General features: G+C 40.5%; 1 protein-coding gene across 2 annotated transcripts in view; it reads right to left on the reverse strand.

Moving 5' to 3' along the window:
- Positions 1–10,823: 10,823 nt before the first annotated feature.
- CFI (complement factor I) overlaps positions 10,824–23,992 on the reverse strand; it is a 71,986-nt gene continuing 58,817 nt past the window's right edge. For both annotated transcript variants that reach the window (XM_033214984.1, XM_033214983.1), the window contains exons 8-13: positions 21,898–21,933; positions 18,365–18,468; positions 18,082–18,185; positions 15,086–15,366; positions 12,614–12,718; positions 10,824–11,239 (exon numbers count right to left, since the gene is read on the reverse strand). In XM_033214984.1, the coding sequence (XP_033070875.1) occupies positions 11,022–11,239; positions 12,614–12,718; positions 15,086–15,366; positions 18,082–18,185; positions 18,365–18,468; positions 21,898–21,933 (848 nt within the window). In that variant the 3' untranslated portion in view covers positions 10,824–11,021. The remainder of the gene's footprint in view (positions 11,240–12,613; positions 12,719–15,085; positions 15,367–18,081; positions 18,186–18,364; positions 18,469–21,897; positions 21,934–23,992) is intronic.

The following is a 23,992-nucleotide window of genomic DNA, read 5'->3' on the forward strand; positions in this document are numbered from 1 at the left end:
ATGAGAATTACCGATACGTTCTAGGTTTGGCCTTTTGTGTTTGTTGCAGACTTAATGAGCTTATAATAAATGTTCAGTGCACAGTTCATAAAAATTACATCCCTCTTTATTGAGTGCTTACTGTCTGCCAGGCACTTCGTGAATATGATCGCTCACATTCAGAACACTGCTTTACAAGGATGCAGCCTTTGAGTAAGTTAGAAACATAGAAAGGCATTCCTCCCTACAAACAGGGTAGCCCAACAAACGGTGTAGCTCCAGGCTGGAGACCGCCTGCACTTCACTCAGGCCCTCAACCAGGAGTCTTGGTGATTAATTCCTACCACAATGGAGAAGGGGGAAGAATGTTCCCTGGAAGGTATTATTATCCTCCTCTTTTATAGTAAAAGAGTCAAGGTGAGAAGTCATGTGACAGTATCTACTCCAAACCAAGGCCTCTTTCTGTCTTCACAAAATACTATAGATACTTTTATTTTTAAATTTTTAGATAACACATTTCAATACATTTTTAAAAGGGAACCTAGAATCATTGTCTTCGCTTTCTGGAACATTGGTTTCTCAGCTCCAAAGTATGAAAGTTGGACTAGATTATCTCTGAGATACCACTACCCGAATCCTTAAACCAGGTTTGGTTCTTACAACTCTTCTTCCAGAGAAACTCCCTAGTCCAGAGATAAGACTTTCAAAAGAAAAGATAGAATGTAGTAAAATAACCTGGTTCCAGCCCTCAGTTATGACCCAAAGCCTCTCCTTTCCCGCACTTTCTCTGTTTACTCCTTTGTGATCTCATTTCTTACACCTTAACTACAGCCTGTACTCTGGGGAATCAGATGTAGTTTTCTTTGATCTCTCCTTAGGGATTAAATTCTCAAATGCCAGTTCTTCTGGCTGATGGAGCTGTTCTCTTTCTCTCTCAAGTAAATCTTTTCCATTGTCTTCCCCATGAGAATCACCACCATTTTTATAGAAAACAAGACTTTAAGTTTTATTTTCACTTTCTTTTCACATTTAATCATTATATATTGGTTGTTCTGCTGCAGTAATTACAAGGTTTACTTTTTCCTCTTAATTGATGCTGTTAAATACCAGGGATCTGCACTGACAACAGACTATCTATATAATTTTTAGGGCTCAGTGCAAAATAAAAATACAGAGCCCCTTGCTCAGAAATTAAGAATTTCAAGGTGATGGCCGGATGCGGTGGCTCACGCCTGTAATCCCAGCACTTTGGTAGGCCAAGGCAGGCGGGTTACGAGGGAGATCGAGACCATCCTGGCTAACATGGTGAAACCCCGTCTCTACTAAAAATACAAAAAATTGGCCGGGCGTGGTGGCGGGCGCTTGTAGTCCCAGCTACTCGAGAGGCTGAGGTAGGAGAATGCCGTGAACCCAGGAGGCAGACCTTGCAGTGAGCCGAGATGGCGCCACTGCACTCCAGCCTGGGCAACAGAGCGAGACTCTGTCTCAAAAGAAAAAAAAAAAAAAGAATTTCAAGGTGATAACAGCAGAGCGTTAAAGTAAGTGCAGAGCCCTGAGTGTGGGGCCTTGTGCTACTACACAGGATGCATGCTCTGATTCACCATATCATCTAACTTTTTTTTTTTTTTTGAGTCTGGCTCTGTTGCCCGGCTGGAGTGCAGTGGTGCAATCTTGGCTTACTGCAACCTCCGCCTGGAGGCGGAGTTCCAGCAATTCTGGTTTGCAGGTTCCAGCAAACCTGCTGGGTTCCAGCAATTTTCCTGCCTCTGCCTCCCAAGTAGCTGGGATTACAGGTACCCGCCACCACATCTGGCTAATTTTTTTTATTTTTAGTAGAGATGGGATTTCACCATGTTGGCCAGGCTGGTCTTGAATTCCTGACCTCAAGTGATTCCCCTACCTTGACTTCCAAAGTGCTGGAATTACACACATAAGCCAGTGTGCCCAGCTCATATCATGTAACTTCTAGATGACCCACTTCCATCTTTTCTTCCCAAACTTTGGCATAAAATGTTTGAAAAGAGCCTTCTGTATAGGACACTTTCATCTAACCAGCAAAACCTGTTATTTTCATGACAGACATCATTAGTTGCAAATCCACAGCTGTCTTCCAGGTCTTTCCTGCTAGAGAGTGGCTAATTTGTCTATATATACTTTGACTGTGGTAGGCAGGAGCTAAAGATAGGAAATCAGTTAGGATACAGTAAACTAGGTATGTCATTAGTATGGCTTGGTCCAGGAAAGGAGCAGTGAGATGTGAAAAATGGTCATATTCTAGATGCAACTTGATGGTGCAGCAGAAGGGATTTGCTGATGGACTGAATATGAGAGAAAAAGAGGAATCAAGGATGGCATTGAAATTTTGGCCTAAGCCATAGGATAGAGAGAGTTCTCACTAACTGAAATGGAGAGAATTGTGGAAGGAGCGGGTTTTGGGGGAAAATTTTAAAAATTAATTTCAATCATACCATGTCCGAGAAGCTTATTCTGAGTCTGCAGTTCAACATAAAGGTTAGAAATATATTTGGAAGTTGTCAGAATAGAAATGGCTTTTAAAGTCATGGGACTTAGCTTGGTGCAGTGACTCACGTCTATAGTCAAAGCACCTTGGGTGGTCAAGGCTGGCAGATCACTTGAGTCCAGGAATTCAAGAGCAGCCTGGGTAACATGGCAAAACCTTGTCTCTATGAAAAAATAAAAAAAATTAGCCAGGCATGGTGGTACATGCCTGTAGTCCCAGCTACTTGGGAAGCTGAGGCAGGAGGATCCTTTGAGTCTGGGATGCAGAGGTTGCAGAGAGCCGAGATCGTGACATTGCACTCCAGCCTGGCAACAGAGTAAAACCCTGTCTCAAATAAATGAATAAATAAATAACATGGGACTAAATGAGATCCCTAAAAAGTGAGTGTACACAAAGAAGCAGAACTAGGTCTAAATCTTAGGAGGTCAAGGAACAAAGAACAAATAAAGGCGCCTCAGAAGGAGAAGCCAAGTGCAGCAGAAGTGGAAAAGTGCTGTATTCTGGTGTGTCAAAGAAAGACAGAACCACCCATTTTACTGATACGAGGAAGGTGGGGGATAGATATTGACTACTAGATTTAGTAACTTGGGGGTTATTGGTGAACTTCATAAGAGTCTCATTGAAGTACTGGGGAGAAAACACAGCTGTAGTCAGAGGAAGAAAAGAATTAGAAATGGCAATTACAGGCCGGGCACGGTGGCTCACGTCTGTAATCCCAGCACTTCAGGAGGCCAAGGTGGGTGGATCACAAGGTCAGGAGATCGAGACCATCCTGGCTAACACGTCTCTACTAAAATACAAAAAATTAGCCGGGCGTGGTGGCGGGCGCCTGTAGTTCCAGCTGCTTGGGAGACTGAGGCAGGAGAATGGCATGAACCTGGGAGGTGGAGTTTGCAGTGAGCCGAGATTGCGCCACTGCACTCCAGCCTGGGCGACGGAGCCAGACTCTGTCTCAAAAAAAAAAAAAAAAAAGAAATGGCAATTACAGGCCGGACGCAGTGGCTCATGCCTGTAATCCTAGCACTTTGGGAGGCCAAGGTGGGCAGATCACAAGGTCAGGAGTTCAAGACCAGCTTGGCCAATATGGTGAAACCCTGTCTCTACTAAAAATACAAAAAAATTACCTGGGCATGGTGGCGGGCACCTGTAATCCCAGCTACTCAGGAGGCTGAGGCAGGAGAATTGCTTGAACCCAGGAGGCAGAGGTTACAATGAGCTGAGATCGTGCCACTGCACTCCAGCCTGGGCGACAGAGCGAGAGTCTGTCTAAAAAAAGGAAAAGAAATGCAATTATAGTGAATACCAAAATAAATTATGAAAATATATAGTATACTATATTTGTGCTGATTCTTGTTGAATGATATATTAATAAATACCTTGGAATGGGAAATTCTGGGTGGCCAAGACTAGGCTTTCTTTTCTTTTCTTTTTTTCAGAGACAGAGTCTCATTCTGTCACCCAGGCTGGGATAGCATGATCATAGCTTACTGTACCCTCAAACTCTTGGGCTTAAGCAATCCTCCTGCTTCAGCCTCCTGAGTAGCTAGGAATACAGGTGAACACCACCATGACTGGCTAATTTTTGTTGTTATTATAGAGATGGAGTCTCCCTATGTTGCCCAGGCTGGTCTTGAACACTTGGGCTCAAGTGATCCTCCTGTCTTGGCCTCCCAAAGTGCTGGACTTACAGTCATGAGCCACCACACCCAACCCTACACTATATTTTCTATATAGAACTTCCCAGAACAATAATCAGGATAGGCAGTCAGATCACTTCTAGAAACACCTAATGGTTTCTTCTATATATATGAACATCATGGAATATGATAGTATTGATGAGATGAGAATGCAAAATTTGTGGGGTTTAATGTACCATATTAACTTAGAATGCTTGGAAACTACAATATTAAACAATGCTTTGTGTTATTTTAAACAACAAAAAATCAATAAAATATTAATGATCAACAGCAGTTTCTATTTTTTAGTATTTTCCAATGTCTCACTAATGGCCTCAGCAGTGTTCATTGTGATGAAAATAAAAGCCACATGGTGAAAACAGTTCCAGCCATAATGGTTAATTTTTGTCCAGGATGAAAACAAAAGCCACATGGTGAAGCAATTCCATCCATAATGATTAATCTATGCCTAGTGCCAATGTTGTGGGAATCAGGTGGATGAGAGAGACTTTGGGGTAAAGCAGGAGGATCTTTATTGAGTGTACTCAGACTTACATCTGGAAAACTGGGCCTAGAACAAAGATATCACTTGACTTTTATATACACTTCAAAAGGGAGTGGGCTAGCTTGAAGCAGGCTTACAGTTACAGTGGTGGGAAAGCAAGGATACAGAGGCAGAACAATTAATCAAATTGTGATAGGTTCATAACTCAGGATTACACATGACCGTTGCTATGCAACCCAGATGTCAGTTAATTAGGTTTTCCTTTAGTGCCTAGCACGGCTTATTCCATGACCTTCACTATGGCATCCAGGTGGCTGTATCTCAGGCCTGCTCAGACAGTTTATGACTTTCACTCCACAACTTAGATAAGACAGAATACTTGAAGTTGCCAGTTACAGAGAACAGGAATCTATAAATTCATACTGTAAGAGAAAGGAAAATTTGTTTTTCTTCTCCTTATGTTGAGGGAGTGCTGGGAGAGTCTCCAGAGCACATTCCTTTATGTCCTGGCTTCTTAGATAGTGTTTATCAAGACTTTTCCTGGGTCTGGGCCTTGGCTGCTACTGCCTTTGGGATGAGTCAGCCTAATACAGGAAAGCTTCTTTCTTTCTCTTTTTAATTTTTTCTTTTTCCTTCCTTCCTTCCTTCCCTTCTTTTTTTTTTTTTTTGAGACGGAGTCTTGCTCTATCGCCCACGCTGGAGTGCAGTGGCGCAATCTTGGCTCACTGCAAGCTCCACCTCCCAAGTTCATGCCATTCTCCCGCCTCAGCCTACCGAGTAGCTAGGACTACAGGCACCACTCCTGGCTAATTTTTTTTGTATTTTTAATAGAGACGGGGTTTCACTGTGTTAACCAGGATGGTCTAGATCTCCTGACCACGTGATCCGCCCACCTTGGCCTCCCGAAGTGCTGGGATTACAGGCATGAGCCACCGTGCCTGGCCTCTTTATTTCTTTAATTTCCCACCTCACCAAGGCTGGAAGGTTAGTCTCTAAAAGGGAATTTCAGTTAAAGAGAAGTAAGTACTAGGTTCCAGCCTTTGGCTAGAAAGTCAATGGCATCAATAGGTTTCAAGTTGGGACGAAGTGAAGGACAAGAGATGGCTGCACAAGATCTATGAGCATGGGCTTGTTCCATAATATGTTGAAGAAAATGACCCTGTGCTTGGATATGGTAGGGGGGTCTACCATCAAGAAAATTTGATCAAAGAGATATTTTCAAGTTATCTTTGTAGGCACAATGTAAGATTGTTTGGCACACAGTAGGGATGGAAAGGAACCCACTTAGGTGAGACTGCAGGGTTTTAAACCATCAGGACAGAGTCCATATGTAGTTTTTCTAATTAGGGTTCCTGGCTACTTCCAAACCTCTGGTTGATTTTCAGCTTTGTATTTCCTATCACATACTGTACACCTTCATTGGGCTTCCTTAGACATCACAACTTCAAAATATCCCTGTCTAAACCTGATTCCATTCCTCTACTTCCTTCCTTTCTCTACTCAGTGGCAACGCCAATCACCTCACCATCTAAGAGCCTGGGAATTATCCTAGACTCAAATCCCTCTCCCTACTACTGTAATCTATTTGTCCCCAAATGCCGTCTATTTCACTCAACATATCTAGAGTCAGTGCCATCCTTTTTATCCCTGCTTTAGTTTCTACCTTCATTATTTTTCATTCGATTACTCCAAGAGTGTCTTAACCATCTTCCCTACCCTCTCTCACCCACTTCCAATACATCTTCCTAGTTGTCTCCAGCTTGAACTTCCTAGAATCCTTTAGTGGTCCCAACTCTTTGGCATGAGGCTTTCCCTGGTATGGCCTTTCCCCCTCTCCAGCTCCTTAGCTGCACCCTGGGCTCCAGTCACAATGAACTGCTCTCTATTCTTGTGTGTGGTTAGCTCCTCATGCTGCAGGGCCTTTGCATTTGTATCTGCCTGGAAAGTTCTTCCATAATTCAGACTAAGCTCACCTCAGAAGAACCCCTCTTTAATATGTCAGGCTGATTTCTAGATCTCCCTTGAGTTTTCCTTACCATTGTACCTGGCAAGGTGCAGCTTCGTAATTTATTTTCCGATTTCTCTTGTAAGACAGCTCTGAAGCCAGGGTTAAATATAAGATGAAGGCAGAGCTCTACATCCAATGAGTTTTTTCCCTGGCCACCTTCAGGCCAGCTCACAGAAGCAGGAATGTCCAGTGTCCAGCCTCTGCAGTACAAGCTGTACGTGGAGACTGGGACCCATGCTAGTGGCCATGGTAGTTTCTGATGGAGCAGTCCTGCAGTGTGGTCTGTGAGCATTATTTCCAGATGTGTAGACTCCAATTCTCTGGCTCTTTTGCAAATTCTATGAACTGCATAATATCTTTGAATGAATTTATTTTTTCATTAAACCAGTTAGATTGGCTTCTGTTGTCTGGAATTAGGAGTGCTGAGACAGACCTCTAAACTAGGAGAAGCTTGGAGTCAGGTCATCTCACTCCTCCTGTTCCTGGTCTCTGCCACATAGAGTCACTTCGGAGGGCTGGCTCTTCACCCTTCAAGCCTTGACCCTGGTCCACTTTTCTGTGAAGCTGCCAGATGCTAGGTCACAGTACAGATTGGCTTGGCCCTTTTGGGGGCCCCCTTCCTAGATTGGCTGAGGACGCCCTATATGCTGGGTTTCCCACCTTGTAGCACTTGAGTACTTTTCTCTTTTTTTTTTTTTTTTTTTTTTTTTTGAGACAAGGTCTTGATCTGTCACCCAGGCTGGAGTGCAGTGCTGCAATCACAGCTCACTGCCTCCTCAACCTCCTGGGCTCAAATGATCCTCCCACCTCAGCCTTCCAAGTAGCAGGGGCTACAGATGTGCACCACCACTCCCAGCTTTTTGTGTGTGTGGTAGAGGTGGGGTCTCGCTATGTTGCCCAGGCTGGTCTCAAATTTCTGACCTCAAGTCAGAATCCCAAAGTGCTGGGATTTCAAGTATGATCCACCGTGCCCAGCCAGTTTTCTCTTTTTATCTCATACACAGACATATTCTTTTTTTTTTTTTTTTTTTTTTCTTTTTTATTTTTTATTATACTTTAAGTTCTAGGTACATGTGCATAACGTTTATATCATGTATAACTCCCCAATGCAATCCCTCCCTCCTCCCCCCTCCCCATGATAGGCCCCAGTGTGTGATGTTCCCCTTCCCGAGTCCAAGTGATCTCATTGTTCAGTTCCCACCTATGAGTGAGAACATGCGGTGTTTGGTTTTCTCTTCTTGTGATAGTTTGCTAAGAATGATGGTTTCCAGCTGCATCCATGTCCCTACAAAGGACGCAAACTCATCCTTTTTGATGGCTGCATAGTATTCATGGTGTATATGTGCCACATTTTCTTAATCCAGTCTGTCACAGATGGACATTTGGGTTGATTCCAAGTCTTTGCTATTGTGAATAGTGCCGCAATAAACATACGTGTGCATGTGTCTTTGTAGTAGAGTAATTATAATCCTTTGGGTATATACCCAGTAGTGGGATGGCTGGGTCATATGGTACATCTAGTTCTAGATCCTTGAGGAATCGCCATACTGTTTTCCATAATGGTTGAACTAGTTTACAATCCCACCAACAGTGTAAAAGTGTTCCTATTTCTCCACATCCTCTCCAACATCTATTGTTTCCTGACTTCTTAATGATTGCCATTCTAACTGGTGTGAGATGGTATCTCATTGTGGTTTTGATTTGCATTTCTCTGATGGCGAGTGATGACGAGCATTTTTCATGTGTCTGTTGGCTGTCATACACAGACATATTCTAAGGTGCTGCATTGCTCCAGGATTGCTAAGTTAGGACAAGGTGGTTTTCAAATATGTCCATAAATTCTTTGATACACCTCCTCCCTGACGCCACCAAGAGATGGGTTATTTCCTTTCCTTTGGAGCTGGGCAGGTCTTTGTGATGCTAAGTGACTTCCAAAGCTGGGTTAGAGAAGGCCATGTAGGTTCTGCAGTTTCTCTTGGGAGGCTCATCGGCTGCTATGTAGGAAGTCTAGCACCCCTGGGCCTGCCATGTTGAGAGCCCATGGGGAGAGTGCATAAAGAGACATATCTGAGAAGCCCCAGCTGTCTAAGTCCTCCCAGCCCAGGCACCAAACACATGAGTGAATAAGCCTTTGTGATAACTCTGGTCCAATCCTGTCTGACAGCAACAGCATGAGACTGAAAGGCAAACTGCCCAGCAATAAATAATCAAATACTTTCCTGAGTTTAATGGATGAAAAATCTGGGCAGCATGGGAGGGAGAAGTGGGGAGTTATTGTTTAATAGATATGAAGTTTCAATTTGGGGAGATGAAAATTTTCTGCAGATAGATGGTGATAATGATCGTACAACAATGGGCATGTACTTAACGTCACTTGACTTTACACTTAGAAATAGTTAAAATGGTTAATTTTATGTTATGCATATTTTACCACAATTTTTAAAAGAAAATCTGGGCAGTAACTGATTTTGGAATATATGTAAACATGGGTATTTATATTATTAAACCAACTGGGCTCTATCCAAGACTGGCCCTAAATAACATAATAAAGGTAATATTTATGTGAAACATATATGTCTGTCTTCAGGATAAGGATAGCTGTGCTTAAAAAAAAAAAAAGAGCAGCTAATGTTTATTCACTGAGCAGCCTCTGTGAGGCAAGTCCTAGGGATGTAGCCAGAAGGAAGACAAATGAGGTCTCTATTGTTTTGTGTCTTATGTTGTAGTTGGAGGAGGCAGTGTTGAGAAGAGGTAGACAACCCAATCAAAACAGAATACACTAGGGGAATTCAAGTGCTATGCTGAGATTAAAGTAGGTGGTGTGACAGAGGGAGACTGGGCGCCTACAATAGCCCTGGGGTGGGGTGGGGGTGCTATTTTCTGTAGGTTAAGAAGGAGCAACTGTTGAGTTTGGGTTGACCACTTTTCTTTTGAAATGTTACTAGATATTCACATGGCAATGGTATATACTAGTGTTCAGTGGCATATACTAATCTGAGGTTCTAGGAAAGGTCAGAGCTGAAGATCCAGATTTGTGAGTCACTGGACTGTAGGCAGGATTTAAAACATAGTCTAGATGAGATTACCAGGGAAAGGCAAAGTGAGAGAAGCAACCAGAAGGAAGAGGCTGAGAATAGCAGCGAGGGAGGAGTGTGATGCCCTGAGGGGCTAATGCTGCTAGGATGAGAACAGAAGTAACTGTGAGCTCTGACACCATGGAGGTAGGTGGTTTTATTGAATTATCTGTGGAGAGGTTTAGAGAGAGGGTCAAGGAATGCTTGTGAAGTGGGGGAGCAAAGGCTAATTTTTCAAGAAATTTTAATAGTTAAAGAAGCAGGGGCCTGGTGCAGTGGCTCACACGTGTAATCCCAGAACTTTGGGAGGCCAGGGTGGGAGGATCCCTTGAGCCTAGGAGTTCAAGACTAGCCTGGGCAAAAAAGCAAGATGCCTCTCTACAAAAATTTAAAATTAGCTAGGCATGGTAGTGTGCACCTGTAATCCCAGCTACTTGGGAGACCGAGGTGGGATGATTGCTTGAGCCCCGGAGTTCAAGGCTGCAATGAGCTATGATGGCACTTCTGCAGTCCAGCCAGGGCAACAGAGGGAGACTTTGTCTCAAAAAAAGAAAGAAAGAGAGAAAGAAAAGAAAGAAGGAAAGAGAGAGAAAGCAATAAAGAAAGAAAAAGAGAGAGAGAAAGAAAGAAAGAAGGAAGGAAGGAAATGAAAGAAGAAAGAAAGAAGGAAAGAGAGAGAAAGCAATAAAGAAAGAAAAAGAGAGAGAGAAAGAAAGAAAGAAGGAAGGAAGGAAATGAAAGAAAGAAAGAAAGAAAGAAAGAAAGAGAAAGGGGAAGCAGGGAAATGGGACAAGAGCTGTCAAGTCAGTTATTACCCTGTGACAGGTACTATGCCAAACATTTATATAAGTATGTAGTTTCATTTTCATACAATTCCAGTTTTCATTTTATAGGTGGAAAAGGAGACACAAAGAAGATAATAAATTGTCCAGGGCATAGTAGGTGATAGAGCTGGGATTTGAACCCAACCTTATGAGTCCAACATTATTCAATTAGTGTACCTTTAGTCAATAAATCACTCCTGCATTGATATAATAAAATTTTCTGATAAATAAAACTCGTATGCTTGACCAAAATATTTATTTGAGAATTATACAACAAAATTCCAATATGGCATAAACTTTGTGAAGACCTTTAAAAATATCCAGTGAGATTTGCTTCATTTTTGCCCCTACAGAATTACTAATTATACAGTTTTATTTCCATTAAATGGAACTCTTGAGAGAAAAGGAATAGAAAGAAGAGGGAGATCACGATTTTATACATTGTGCTGAGAAATAAGAGGCCTTCCCACATGGTAGCTAATCCAGTCAAAATAATTGGCCACTTTGGTGTAAACACCTGGGAACTCTGGTTTTCCACAGTTTTCCCCCCAACTTACAACACCCCAGACATAAGTCACATTGTTGGCATCCATACAGACTAAGGGGCCTCCAGAGTCCCCTTTACAGGCATCGATGGAACCATCATATGTACCTAAGAAAGAAATGGGAAAGAGAAAATCACACATTTCCTTCCATTTTTCAAGGCTGCCATGCCTCCTCCAGGGCATTTAATGACTTTGGCTTTCTTACAGTTTCCTGACAGCAATAGCATGGGCTCTCCTTAGAGGCCCCAGCTGGGCTTGCAGAATTGGAGAGATGCAGGTTGGAAAATGCTTTACGAGTCTTCTATTCATTCCTCCAATTCAGCATGTTCTTCTGTGTTCTCTACTTTATACAACTAAGGACTGAGATGGGATTGCAACCTGAAAGTTGCACCAAATGCTGAGTGGGAAAATGACAGGACTACCTAGTGCTTACTGAGTGCTAAATACTTATTAGTCATTCATTGTCTTCATTCTCACTACAACCCTGTGAGGCAAATATTATCACCCCTATTTTATACATGAGACAACTATGACACAGAGTTTAACTTGTCTAAGGTCACACAGCTAACAAATGACAGGGCCTGGACTTGAACCCAGGTAGCCACACCTCAGAGCTTGTCCTCTTGACCACGATACTCCCTTTTGGGAGATTTTGTGCTGTTCACCCCTTTTGTCCACTGTAATCCTGAACTCCATTTCAAGATGGGAGGATACTTTCTTCTCACTCATGACTTTCTGAGATTTTTAAATCACTGTATCCGAGAAGTTATAGGATGCCAATAACTGCCTTTTCAGTAATACACCATTTAGAAATGGTTTCAATAAAGCACCTAAATGCACTACACTGGCTGGTACTTTGCCTGCCTTTGTATCACCTCCAAAAGCAGGAGGTGCTATTGTTGTATTGGGCAGGAGAATTAGCTTAACCATGTTATCAAAGGAGTCCGTGGCATAAGAAATGCACTGTGATTTCCATGGAGGGAAAATTTACTTCCAACTGGAAGCAAATCTTATCTCATTTGAGATGAGATAACTTGATTTTGTATTTAAAAGTAATTTAGTTTTGATCCTGGGTATACCACCTCTTGTCTGTAAGACTTTGGGCAAATTATGTAACTGCTCTGCATCTCAGATGCCTTATCTATGATCCTAAATTTTACAAATGAAGAAACCTGCTCAAGGTCACATGACTAGCAATTAATAAAAGCTGGGATATAAATCTAGGTCTGGTTCCAGAGCCCGTGCTCTTAGTCATCTTGCTGTGCTGCTATAGAATCGCTTAAGGAGGATTTTTCCTCATAGTATTAGAGGAAGAAACCTGAGCTACAGGGAAGGGACTGGAAGAGTTTGAGAGTGCTACAGCCAGAAGGCCAAATGGAGGGAATTAGGGCCCAAAGCATGGGGCTGATGTGGTGGGAGGAGATGTTTGATAGGGGAAATACATACATCTTGACATCTTGGATAAACCACTTGGCACTTACCTGCGCATTCCATTTCTTTTTCATAGAAGCGATTTCCATAAAACTTAGAGCAGTTGCTTATTAGTTTAACTTCACCCCACCGAAGTGAAAAGACTTTTTCGTTATCTAAACAAAGTGAGAAAGCAAACATTTAGAAGTCACAAATGAGAAATCTAAATACATACTGTCATAACTTAATAAACCATTAGCATTATGAAAGGGTATATAGTCTTGAATATATATAAACTTTTGAGGACTCTTCCTTAGCATGTTTAATCATATCATATCTCTACTTCTAAAACTGGATGGATAGTCAAGGGGGACTATTGAACATATGGTCTGAAGTCACACTCATTTAATAAAGAGCTGGTACCCTAAGTTGAATGAGATAAAATCTTTCCCTTTTGGTTGCAGAACTCGGTCAGGCAATTGGATAGGAATCAGTGATGAGGTCTTTTCACATAAATACAGCCTATCTTCTTACAGTCCCTTATTTCCTTGAGGATGTTTGTTAAAGCGAAAACAATGTTTTAATATAAGAACTTCAAATAAAGGAAATACATATGAAGTTATCGATGTTTGTGTTTTTGTGTGCCTGGGAAGAAAAATCCATCTCCTAAGTGATTTGAAATTATTTAAAAGGGGATTTAGGATTTTCTTCCTCAAGTGATCTGTCTCCCAAAGTGCTGGGATTACAGGCATGAACCATCGTGCCCAGCCAGGAAGGAGTTTATTTTTTTTTCCTTCAAGCTCTACTTCAAGTTAGTCTCAAGATACCTGCCTTCCTTAGAACAAGAGCTTCTTAAAAAATAGTAATTTCTTATTTCCCCTAATTTGGGAAAAGCCTTTAAAACTGTGAGCAATTCTTAATGGCCCAGGAGATAGCTAGTGCTTGGCACTCTTGTAAGCTTCTTGAGGCACTTGTCACATTCTGCTCTCCGACGGTAGCTGAGGCAGCAAAATGGCAGAATTTTAGCTACTAGACTTTAAGGTTATCAGTAAACACCTTGAGTGCTGGACTTCATTTTTCAGCTGTGCAACTTATTCATCCCCTTGTTTGTTGACTGGGTCCATATTTTCCACCAGTAAAATCCTAGCACTTTAGCATTGCTATCTTGCACACACAGTAAATCCTCAATAAATGTGTTAAACCATGATCAATAAATGTGTTCAATCTTAATCAATAAATTAATCATTGATTAAGGACATATCTAACTACCAGTTTATATGAAGTACATGGAATAAGGGAACATGGTAAATGCTAGATCAGGCTGGGCACAATTTGGTGTTTTAGAAGCTTTGGATATTCAGACATACCACAAATCCAGATTAATTTCTACATATATTTTACACCTTCCAATGTGGCAATTATAATGAATGTGTTGGAATATAAGTCTGCAAGACCAGTGCAATGAAAGTACTTAGAGTTTCTGCTAACAAAGAAAGTTTAAGATGTTAAAAGGAAGCTAAATTTTAAGGTTAAATCTTTTTTTTTTTCTGTTATGCTTGTGGTTGTTTGAGACAGAGTCCCGCTCTGTCACTCAGGCTAGACTGCAGTAGCACAGTCATGGCTTACAGCAACCTCAACCTCCTGGGCTCCAGTGATCCTCCCACTTCAGCCCCTCTCAACCTCCAGGAGCTAGGACTGCAGGTACACACTATCACATCCAGCTAATTTCTGAATTTTTTGTAGAGACTGTCTCAAACTCCTGGGCTCAAGTGATCCACCTGCCTTGGCCTCCCAAAGTGCTAGGATTACAGACATGAGCTACTGTGCCCAGCCCAAGGTTAAATCTTCAAGATGAAGGGAAAGGGTTGACTAGTTTAATTCTAATCTAATCTCTAATTCAGCAGGTCTTTCTAATAATTTGTCTCTGAGTGTCCAGATCTTTTATTCGTAGGAAGTGTTCACTCAAAAAATGAATTCCTTATGTTCTTTTTTTCTTTGTAGAGAGGGTAGGGCATGGGGAATAGGGAAGGAGGGAGGAGGGAAGTGAGAAGGAGGGTTGTGGGCATCAGCAATTCAACATACACCAAGGCTATCCCTTTGTAAACCTTTTTATCTTTTACCCACATCTCCCCAACAAATCCAAACGGTCCATGCTGTATGTCTCCCTGTCTCTATATTTTTTTCTTGGTGAATGGCTACCCTTCAAAGTTTGCCTCAGGATCATAGAGAGAACATGTACGTTCTTTGAAAGCCTAGATAAGGACTGGTTCCACAATTTGCAGAGTCCAGTGAAAAATGGAAATGTGGAGTGAGGCCATTTCAAAAATTATGAAGAATTTCATGATGGTGACAGCACAGCAATAAATCAAGTCTCAGGGCCGTCTGAGCATGAGATGCCAGGCAGCTGCATAGGTTGCAAACCCATGAAGCCAGCCTTGGCTGGATGTTTGCTTTTCTGGATATGATGTTATGCTTCTCTCTGGTGCTAGGAAATTAGCTCCCATGCATTTCTACTTCTGATTAACAAATTGTAAAACATATACCTTTTTCTCGTCCCCAGCCAGAAATGATGCATCTATCATCAGGCTGGAATAGATAAGGAGACCAGGGGACACAGGCAGGGATGGAACGAGGCAGCTCACAATCTTTTTTGTTTCCCTCTTTTTTCATTTTAATCAAAGCAATGTCGTTTTGGTAGGTGCCGGCATTGTAGTTTTCATGGAAAATAATTCTATCTGCTAATTCAACTGCTATATCTTTAGTGCTGGGGCGTAACCAGTCTACTACTGTTGTCCATATTTGGTAACGATGAATTTTACTGGCACTATAACAGAAAAAAAAGGAAATAAAATATATTGAGAAAAAACATAAATAGGAATTCTGACACTTCACTTTTATGTTTTTCCCTTTTAAAAACCTTTTTCATTTCCCCAGATTTTTTTAAATCCTTGGTGTCATGAAGCAATGAGATTAAATTTACTTAGTGCAGAATTAGGTCAATGGTAAATGATAAAGCTAGGAACAATCCATGTAAGGCTCAATATGAGGAACATAAAGAACTCACTAACAACTAGAGATGCAGAAGTGGAATGAGTTTACTGCCTCTGAAGTGAGTGCACCATCATTGCAGGTGTTTAAGCAGAGACGAGACAGCATCTTGCCATAAATGTAGTTAAGGAACTAGGGAGTTGGACCACACACACTCATTACTCTGCCAACCCTAGAGGTTCTTGGGGCAAAGGCCACAGCATTAATTATCCTGACCCTTAAGACTAACTTTATCCTAACATTGCATTGTATTTATTTGTTCACATGTCTTTCCTCACACTAGACTGTGCTGGTTGAAGCCAGAGATGGAGTCTGATTCATTTATGCAGCCCTGGTGCCTATTATTATACTTGGATCATAGTAGCTGTTTTAAAATCCTGTTGAAATGGTGAATGAGCTAAATGCTGCATATTCTTATGCTTCACTACAATTTCATATCAAATTTCTTTCTTCCTTTCTTTCTTTTTAAAACAGAGACAGGATCTCACTCTTTTGCCTAAGCTGGAGTACAGTGGTATGATCATAGCTCACTGCAGCCTTGACTCCTGAGCTCAGGAGACACTCCCACCTCAGCCTCCCAAGTAACTAGAACTACAGGCATGTGCCACCACATTAAGCTAATTAAAAACATTTTTTGTTTTAGAGATGGGGTCTTGCTATGTTGCCCAGGCTGGTCTCAAACCTACCAAAGTGCTGGGATTATAGGTGTGAACCACTGTACCTGGCCTCATACCAGTTTTCAACTCATAGTTTCAAGCAAATTGGGCATCTACCATCATCTTCTCATGGAACAGTATAGAGTCACTTCAGCAAAGTATTATAGCTTAGTTTTTTTGGTTTGATTAGAAGTAGGGTGCTAAATTATGACCTCATAGTCTAACATTTCCAAACCAGAAATTATTTTATAGAATGGCTTTTCCTTAAGCAATAAAACTTATTTTTAAACAATTTCATGGAAATCTTTTCAAAAAATGTATTATTTATATCAGTGTTCCCCAACCTTTTTGGCATCAGGGACAGGTTTTGTGGAAGACAATTTTTCCATGGAACTGTGGAAAACTGGGGAAAGGAGGGGATGATTTCCAGATGAAACGGTTTCACTTCAGATCACCAGGCATTAGATTTTCATAAGGAGCATGCAGCCTAGATCCTTCACATGTGCAATTCACAATAGGGTTTGCACTCCTATGAAAATCTAATGCTGCTGCTGATCTGACAGGAAGTGGAGCTCAGGTGGTAATGCTTGCCCACCACTCACCTCAGTTCCTAAGAGGCAGATCAGTACTTGTCTGCAGCTCAGGGGTTGAGGATCCCTGATCTATATAACTTCTGCTTTCTCAAACAGCATTAAGTGAACAGAATTTATCTTTACATAAGGGTGATTCAAGTAATCACCTTAAATGGTGATGTCCTAGGAAATAATGAGATGTTTAGGAAGCTTTTGTTTATAATGTTCCAAGAATACTGTCCTTCATATTAATTTTGGTTGTTTTTCAGGATCACAGGTTCTAAATATTATTTATTTAGTCAATTTATTCAACAAATACTTAGTGTGAACTTATATGTACCAGGCACTGTGTTAGGCACAGAAGTGAGCATGCAGAAATGAGCAAAATCAGAAACAGTTCCTGCTTTCATGGAGTTCAGGGTCTAGGGAAAGATGCAGCAGTAAATGGATTATCACACTGATGAAGATAATACATTCTACCATGAAAAGTGAGAGGAATGAACAGTATGTGGGCTTTTAAGAACTTATCAAGAGGGCTTTGACTTAAGGGAGTCAGGGAAGGTTCCCTAAGGAAGTGAAGATCGAGCTGAGATCTGAACAAAGGGTACTACTAGGTAGGGAAAAAGGATAAGGAAGATCATTTCTGGCAGGGGAAACAATATATGAAGGTCCCTTTGCAGGAGGGGGCAAATGCACTTGAGTAACAGAAAGCAGTTCAGAGTGGAGGTGGTGGAAAAGGAGCAGAAAGTGACTCTGTGGGGCAAGATGAGATTGGCAATGGTTAGCAGAAGTCAGATTACATGGGGCCTCACAGGCCATGTTAAAATTTTTGTTTCAATTTTTATCCTAAGAGGAATGCAAAGTCATTGCATTTTAGGTGAAAAGTAATCAAAACTAGGTATGGCGACATGACTCTTGAGCCACACACTAAAGAAGATATAGGTGGACCACAGTTGAGAACAAAATGTAAGTAGTACCTACCCACTCTCCCACCCTGCAAATGAGCCAGGTGAAGTAATTGGGCAGCTATGGGTTTGATCTGCCTTTGCCAGTGAGATCAGCAATTTTGGTCTGTGGAGGATACAGTAGATTCTATGGGACTGGCCTCTGGAATTCCGATTGTTTATACCAGAGGATACTTTGCAATTAATATAGTGGAGTTTGTCAATACCTTTTTCAGATATGCTTTATCATCTGCCACAGTCTCTATTATTCACTTTCATTGTTTCAGGAAATCTAAAATGTACTGAAGACATCTTTTACCTGAGACAATGTGCAGCAGTCAGAACCCAACAGCCACCAATATAAATTCCCCCACAGGTGATTCCTTTGGCATCCTTAATTCCCACCTGCCATGGGAAGTCTCCCTGTAAAAGACATTTGTGTGGTCACTGCCATTCTAACAGATAGCGATACAAACAGCCCTAAGATATTCCCATGGCAAGACTCCCAGTCTCTTATAATTACATCATCCTCCTGCCCCTTCCCCCCCACCAATTTAGGCTGTTTCTGGGCAGTTGTGTTGTGACTTTTCATGCGAGTTTACCAGTTGTGCTGGCTTTCCTCCCACAATTCGTTTCCTTCGAATGTGCATTCTGTTTTTAACTCCACAAGATAATTTAGGTAATAATGATTTTATCCGTCTTCTTTCTTCAAGAAAGGAAGAGATTATATCATTATTATCTTGAACCCATTAACCTTTTTAACACACTTCTTGATTATCTATCCACAAAAACAGCAGAGTCACAGTCAGTACAAGACAGGCTGGAATCATTAATAAATTATTTTGAATGCTAAACCATACTATTTATCTTATTTAAAAATTCTGGCTTGATATTAAAATTGGCTTGATTCTCTGAAGTTCTGCCTAAAGATGGACTAGTGGCAGAAAGGGGCTGGCCAAGAGGTTAAACATTTACCAGTCTCTAGCTTATAAAGGATGCCACATGTCCAGGCACTGTGACAGAGGCAGCTCAGAAGGGAATCACATTCTGAAATCATCAGGATAAACTAACAACATGGCAAACTGTGTCTTTTGTGTTCTTTCCCTCCCTCCCTCCTTCCCTCTCTCCCTCCCTCCCTCCCTCCCTCCTTCCCTCTCTCCCTCCCTCCCTCCGTCCCTTCCTTCCTTCCTCCCTCCCTCCCCTTTCCTCCCTTCCCTCCCTCCCTCCTTCCTTCCTTCCTTCCTTTTTCCTTCCTTCCTTCCTTCCTTCCTTCCTTCCTCCTCCCTCCCTCCTTCCTTCCTTCCTTCCTTCCTTTTCTTTCTCTCTCTTTCTCTCTCTCTCTCTCTCTCTCTCTCTCTCTCTTTCTTACATGGAGTCTCACTCTTCTAGCCGAGGCTGGAGTGCAGCGGCATGATCTCAGCTCGCTGTAACCTCCGCCTCCCGGGTTCAAGGGATTCTCCTGCTTCAGCCTCCCAAGTAGCTGGGATTACAGGTGCTCATCACCACGCCCAGCTAATTTTTCTATTTTTAGTAGAGATGGGGTTTCACCATGTTGGCAAGGCTGGTCTCGAACTACTGACCTCATGTGATCCACCTGCCTTGGCTTCCCAAAGTGCTGGGATTACAGGCGTGAGCCACCACGCCCAGCCATAGTTTTTAGTTTCTAGAGGCTGTTTATATGGAACTCTTTTATTAATATCAATGTTAACATAGTGATAGTCATATTGAGTACTTTCTATATGCCAGGCCCCATACTGAGTCTTTGTATATAGTTTATCTCATTTAATCATCCTATTAACCCTGAGAGGTGATGTGCCAGTGATCCCAGAACAAATGGGTTAGCGGGCTGGGGAGTGTTTTTAGCCACTTGACATGTGACAATGTTTTCTTCCTCTGCCTGGGAGCATGCAGACGTCTGGCACATTTGTCATGAGAAAACATGGTAGAGAAAAGTTTATGACATGAATTTTCCAAAGAATTTATGATGATTGAAGAAAGTAATAGATGTCCCTTTATTTCCTCTCTATATTTTAACATGTCATGAAAATTTTAGTAAACTTGCTTCTTAGCCCCAAATGAGAAAGGAAAATGAACATTGCTGTTAATAATTTTGGGCATACCAAAAAAAGTTAGGCCCCCAAGAAAAAGTGGTTGTGGTATGGAGGCTAAAGCAACTCCATCTTGGATACTAATCTGCCATGTTAGCTTCTGATTAACTCCAATTCTGGGAAGGCCGCTGAGATTTCCAGTTTATCTATTATTCCCTGTATAAGAGCATGCACTTACTGTAAATCCTGCCCTTATGGCAAATTGCTACCCATTAGCTCTGAAGCATATGCGCCCCTCCCCTACAGTATATAATCTCTAGGTCTGGAGAGAACTAGCACAAAGATCCACCATCTTGTCTCACTGTTGTCCAGGACACAGACATGGCTTCCATTAGTAAGTCCCTATTAAATGTTTCTTTGTAAGGAACCGGATATGTTAGTCTCTTTGGCCTCTCAGCTTCCTTAGACTATGGGGGCAGATTTGTGTGAGCCTGCCCACTGTGAAACACATGGATAGAAGATGTTTTTTTTTTGGTCTCCCCCATCCTAAGAACTGGGGTGCGGGAAGATTGTGATAGTAAGTTTTTGCTTAGACCTTTGAAGGAAGAGGGATCTCATGCTCTGAGGACTGTGAAACCAGCTTAGGTAGTATCTGAAAATGAATGTTATCCTGAGTAAAAATAAAGGGCCATTGCTGAAAATCCCTTTTGACTAATATCCATAGCTTTGAGATCTAAATCTTTTTTTGTTTGTTTGTTTTTGAGATGGAGTCTCACTCCGTTGCCCAGGCTGGAGTGCAGTGGCACAATCTTGGCTCACTGCAACCTCTGCCTCCCTGGTTCAAGTGATTCTCCTGCGTCAGCCTCCTGAGTACCTGGGATTACAGGCACCTGCTACCATGCCTGGCTAATTTTTATATTTTTGTAGAGATGGGGTTTCACCATGTTGGCCAGGCTGACCTTGAACTCCTGACCTCAAGTAATCCGCCTGCTCTGGCCTCCCAAAGTGCTGGGATTACAGGCCTGAGCCACTGTGCCTGGCCTTAAATCTTTTACTCATTGCCTGATTTTTAAAGATTGTTACTTAATTTTGGTTACTGACAATCTAGAAAGAAGTCTACATGAACTTCATTTAAAAATCCCACTGAAACAGGGAGCTATTTTATTCCCAATTTGTATTTGAGGTTAAGTTACTCAAGTCTTAAGTTTTTATACCTAATACATAACTGAGTCAGGATTTAATGTAAGTATGTCTGACTAGAAATCTCTAATCAATTGCGATCTTCCCGGGAACTTGATACTTTAATTTAATTTGGCTTTTAGCGCACAACTGGCCAAGGTACAGATCTTCAAAGGTCTCCTATTACCATGATTTAAAACATTGTGAAAGAATGGTTAATTCAATTAACATCTATTATTTTTTCTGTTTCAAAAAATTATGTTATGAGTCATGCTTTGAGAGCTGGTTGTTTTTTGACAAAACTGACCTGACAAAGTTCATATCAAATAGAAAAGGCTTATGTAGGATTGGAGTATTGTTTTCACTTCAAAATTAGCCATATGAATTAATCCAGTTTTTTTTATTTTTTTGAGTCGGAGTCTCGCTCTGCTGCCCAGGCTGGAGTGCAGTGGCTGGATCTCAGTTCACTGCAAGCTCTGCCTCCCGCGTTTTACGCCATTCTCCTGCCTTAGCCTCCCTAGTAGCTGGGACTACAGGCGTCCGCCACATCGCCCGGCTAGGTTTTTGTATTTTTTAGTAGAGACGGGGTTTCACCGTGTTAGCCAGGATGGTCTCGATCTCCTGACCTCGTGATCCGCCCGCCTCGGCCTCCCAAAGTGCTGGGATTACAGGCTTGAGCCACCGCGCCGGGCTGAATTAATCCAGTTTTAAAAGCAATTCTCGAGAATCATTTTAGCTTACTTTTCTTAAAAGTGATAGAGATAGGAGAAGAATAATGTTATATTTTTAAATTTAAATTGATACCAAAATTAATTGTTGCTTGAATCAATTATATACACATGCAAATGACACTGAAATTACAGCCTAAACCAGTGAGCCACCAATAAAAAAGTATAATGTTAACTTACCTGCATCCATGTCAGCAGTCAAAATTTCTGTTTCTTCTATGATAAAAAAAAGAATCCAATGTTTAAAGTTGTTAATTATGGTCAAAATTAAATCATTAAAATCATTTAAACATTGATTATAATTTTCTGCCTTAAAACTTGGCCTCCCTTTTATAAAGGACTGTATAAAATCCCCAAGGCATGTCATCTTATTTCCTTTCTATAATTAGGTAATTGTAAAGGCTCAAGATGCACTGTATAGAAATTCTTGCTGGCACAAGCTAGAGATACTTGTTGGTACTAGTGAATGTTGAGACTCATGGTGTCACAGTTTCCTGTAGTTAGAACGGGCAAAATGCACAGCCCAGAAGGGGAAGTCTTCTCTTTCAACTCTGTGCATCCCCAAGTTATTTTTTTATATATATATAATATATATAAAATAGTGTATATAATATATGATATATTTATTATATATAAATGAATATATATTATTTATATTTTATATATTATAAATTATAAATAATTATATATTATTTTATTATTTATATTTATTTATATTATAAATATATATTTATATATATATGATATATATAAAATAGTGTATATAATATATGATATATTTATTATATATAAATGAATATATTATTTATATTTTATATATTATAAATTATAAATAATTATATATTATTTTATTATTTATATTTTATTTATATTATAAATATATATTATTTATATATTTTATATGTAAATGGGCAAATAATTATATATTTTATATATAAATAATATATTTATAATAAAATGTAAATAATAATATAATAATATAATATAAATAAAATATAAATATTATAAATAATAATATTATTTATAATATTATTATAATAAAATATAATAATATAATAATAAAAATAATATAAATAAAATATAAATATAATAAAATATAAATAATAATATAAATATTATTTATATTATTTATATTTTAAATAATATATATATTTATATTTTAAATATATATATTATTTATATTTTATAATATATAATTATATCTTATATATAAGATATTATATATTTGATATTTATATAAAATATATATATTTTTGAGACAGAGTCTCACTCTGTTGCCGAAACTGGAGTGCAGTGGCAAGATCTCGGTTCACTGCAACCTCCAGCTTCTGGGTCCAAGTGATTCTCCTGCCTCAGCCTCCCGAGTAGCTGGGATTACAGGCATGCATCACCACGCCCTGCTAATTTCTGTATTTTTAGTAGAAACGGGTTTCGCCATATTAGTCTGGCTGGTCTTGAACTCCTGACCTTGTGATTCACCCGTCTTGGCCTCCCAAAGTGCTGGGATTACAGGCGTGGGCTACCACACCCAGCCACCCAAGATGTTTACATAAGGAAGGGAGCAGTCATCAGCACTGACCAAGGGAGTCCTGAGCTCACAGGAAAAAGGCTCCTCTCGGTTTGCACAGGTATGGGTTAGCATTAGGCATCTGGGATGCAGAAGTAAACAAGAAAAGAAAAAAATCTTTTTTTTTTTTTTTTAGATTTTTTTCTTGAAGTTATACCAGATGTTTTCATCTTTGCTCTGCCATCCTAGAACATTTCTGTGGACAGAATCATTATTTCCTTGACCTGGGTATCTGAAGGCGAATTCCCACCAACATGTTGCTCTGTCATGGATGAGGATATGGCTGGGGATAGCATAGCTCAGAATGGCAGCGTCACTTTGCTGCATTCCTGTGTCTTGTCACTGAGTTTGCCAAGTTCTCTTTGGGACAGGTATATGAGTGTTCATTATGCCACACACCTAAGTTGTTTTCTAGGGCAGAGAGAGGCTTTGCTCAGATGCATTCACAAAAGCACCCTTGTGATTCAGAGACGACTCAAATATTTACGTTCAATACCCAACAAAGGAAGATGGTAAAGTCAAGTGTAGCTGAGGTGTACTAGGTATTAGAAGAACAGCTAGTACATCTGTGATTATATAAAAATTAAGGATTTCTATTCAACAAATCTCACATGGATAGAGTTAACAGATGAGAGACAGCATGGAAGAAGGTATCTGTAATGTTTAAAACTGACAATGGATTAATTTCTAGACTGTAAAAGGAACCCT

The sequence above is a fragment of the Trachypithecus francoisi genome, unplaced genomic scaffold (genome assembly GCF_009764315.1).
Source record: "Trachypithecus francoisi isolate TF-2019V2 unplaced genomic scaffold, Tfra_2.0 Lachesis_group1, whole genome shotgun sequence".
Taxonomy (NCBI): Eukaryota; Metazoa; Chordata; class Mammalia; order Primates; family Cercopithecidae; genus Trachypithecus; species Trachypithecus francoisi.